General features: G+C 28.9%; 1 protein-coding gene across 1 annotated transcript in view; it reads right to left on the bottom strand.

The window, feature by feature from the left end:
• LOC102670738 (myb-like protein X) overlaps positions 1-2,687 on the bottom strand; it is a 7,121-nt gene extending 4,434 nt beyond the window's left edge. The window contains exons 1-4 of the mRNA XM_006609525.1: positions 2,455-2,687; positions 1,566-2,364; positions 961-1,428; positions 13-885 (exon numbers count right to left, since the gene is read on the bottom strand). Coding sequence (XP_006609588.1) covers positions 13-885; positions 961-1,428; positions 1,566-2,364; positions 2,455-2,687 — 2,373 coding nt within the window. The remainder of the gene's footprint in view (positions 1-12; positions 886-960; positions 1,429-1,565; positions 2,365-2,454) is intronic.
• Between the last annotated feature and the right edge of the window lie 315 nt (positions 2,688-3,002).

Below are 3,002 nucleotides of genomic sequence, written 5' to 3'. Positions count from 1 at the left end.
TGGACATGGTACAGACTTTATAAATTTATTTTCAGAATATTCTGGACATGGTACAGACTTTATAAATTTATTTTCTGAATATTTCGGACATGGTACACATTTTATGGATTTTTTTTCTTCTTCTTCCTCTTCCTCCTCTGTTATGCACTTACAAATTAACAATGATTCTTTATCAATTATTTTAGATGAACGCCTTTTACGACAATATTTGCATCGCATATTATATTTACTATTTAATTTTTCATCTTTTTTGCGACATTTGCATAAACTTTTAATAATTTTAGTATGTTTCGTTTCACTTTCGCAAGTATGATAATTCATATTAGGATCTAATTCTTCTGACCAAGAATCAGGTAGAAAACATTTTATGTCTCGATTGCTGTTAGTCGATTTTGAAGACCATCCTTCACTTTCTGAATCCGATAAATTTTTTTTAGGATATATCGTGGAACAAGGTTTTTCTATTTTGTCACATATGATATATTTAGGCCTTTCAGAAAGCGTATCAGAAGATTTTTTCACACATACATCGCTAACACTTGCGTCTTTGCATTTACACTCGATCAAAGTAGATTCGATTGTTGTCGAGCTACTTTCATCTTTATCAAGATCGTGACAAATTTCAAGAATATCACTACTATCTACTTTTATCGTGGTCTTTGAATCTGAAAATTTGGAACTACAACTGCATATAAGGCTAGTATCATTACTTTTATTACTTTCGTCTTCCTTCGAGAGACTGTCCAATGAATTTTCTACAGATTTTTTACGTTTATTTCGAATGCAAGTAACAAGCTTGCTCGACGAAATTTTTGATGATTCTGTCGTTGTTTCTGAACTAGATTCAGCACACGGTTGAGGTTTTTCTTGTTTCTTACCTTTTTCCTAACAAATAAAACAATTAATTAGAACATTTCTAATAAAAATTATTTTCAATAAAAAAAAAAAAAATAAAATTACTTGAGCATTTTCAGTAGCTTCCGAACAGATATAAATATTTACATTTCCAGTCATTTTACGATTATCAGTTTTCAAATTATTCGATGATTTTGAGCGTTTTGATTGTTTCGTGATTTTCTTTTTTTCCTCTTCAAGTGCTTTCTTTTTTTTACGCAAACGTTTTACATGTTCTTCGTGTAATTTTTTAAGATTCATACGAGCAATGTTATATTTTTCTTGAAGACGATTCGATTTTGTAATTTTGCAACGATTATTGTGATGTTCTTGATTTGCCTGAATTCCACGTGCTCGATGCTCACGCTTGATCTTTACTGGAATTTTCTTAACATAACAGATTGATCTATCAATCTTTTCTTCCAGATTCTTATCAAGATTCTTTTCTTCCAGCTTCTTATCAAGATTCTTTTCTTCCGGTTTCTTATTAAGATTCTTTTCTTCCGGCTTCTTATCAAGATTCTTTTCTTCTTTCTGCTTTTTGAAAAAAAAAATATGTATATATATATATTGAAATAATTACATAATTTTTTTCATTTTATTTACACGTAAATTGGTAATAAAAATTTAGTAAAAAATTTAAGTATCTTGGATACTTGCATCTTAAATACCATTCTACATTGCTCCACAATAGTCTGCATCGCTTCTTTAATCGAACTATTGATCATTTGTGTTAATTTTATGGGACTGATTTTACAATCTGATTCACATTTAACAATTTCTTTTATTAAAGGACTTTCACAAATTTCAGAAATATATTCTTTCTTTGGACAAGTTTGCAAATTGCAAATATCGTACTCATCCAAATATATTTTTTCATCTTCGATTTCATCCACCATTTCATCTTCGACTTCATCTTCGACTTCAACTTTCACTTCATCTTCTCTAATATCATTTTCTTTCTTAATATCGTTGATCTCCCTTTTAATATCCTTGATTTCCCTCCTTACATCGTTGCTTTCCCTCCTAACATCATTTTCCCTCCTAACATCATTTTCTCTCCTAACATCATTTTCCCTTCTAACATCATTTTCTCTTCTAACATCATTTTCCCTTCTAATATCATTTTCCCTTCTAATATCATTTTCTCTTCTAACATCATTTTCTCTTCTAACATCATTTTCTCTCCTAACATCATTTTCCCTTCTAATATCGTTGATTTCCTTCCTAATGTCATTGATTTCCCTCCTAATATCGTTGTTTTCTCTTCTAATATCCTTGCTTTCCTTTCTAATATCGTTGTTTTCCCTCCTAATATCCTTGCTTTCCCTCCTAGCATCGTTATTTTCTCTCCTAGTATCATTATTTTCTCTTCTAATATCGTTGTTTTCCCTCCTAATATCCTTGATTTCTCTTTTAATATCGTTATTTTCTCTCTTAATATCATTGTTTTCTCTTCTTATATCTTTTCTAATGTCTTTGTTTTCCCTCTTAATATCTCTATTCTCTTTCCTATCATTCATATTAATTATCTTTTCATATGCATTTTTGATTTGAAACAAATTCTTTGGATTTTCAGATTTTGTTGCAATAGTTTGAGGATTAGCATGCACTGCTGCATCTAACAAAAGTGGAGGAGGAAAACTCGTTGCTTTTTCGGTATGGAATGGATAAACTAAATTTTGATTTGGAAATTCTGATTTTTCTGATGAAGATAATGTATTATTTTCATTTTTTATAGATTTTAATTCTGAGTCTGGAGTTTTACGATGGAACAATTTAGCAAGAAACATTTTAATATGTTGCAAATATCTATTATTTTCTATTCTATTTCTTTCTTTTACATTTGCTTTTGTCAAATTTTATATATGTGTATATATTTTTCTCCAAATATACACGTCCTTCTTCGTTTTTTGAGAAACATTTCTTTCGACATCGCCGAAATTTATTTATATTTTAGAAAACAATAATTTTATTTCATCTCAAATTTATCATAACTAACATTTTTATTAAACATTTGTATTAAAGGTTATACATTTTAATAATATATAAAGTTTAAAACAATCGAGAGTATTTTTCATCGATCAAAATCCAAAATGAAGTGTGTC

Source organism: Apis dorsata, unplaced genomic scaffold (assembly GCF_000469605.1).
Source record: "Apis dorsata unplaced genomic scaffold, Apis dorsata 1.3 scaffold_57, whole genome shotgun sequence".
NCBI lineage: Eukaryota > Metazoa > Arthropoda > Insecta > Hymenoptera > Apidae > Apis > Apis dorsata.
The sequence above is the reverse complement of the archived record's forward strand: the minus strand, read 5'-3'. Positions and strand labels throughout refer to the sequence as shown.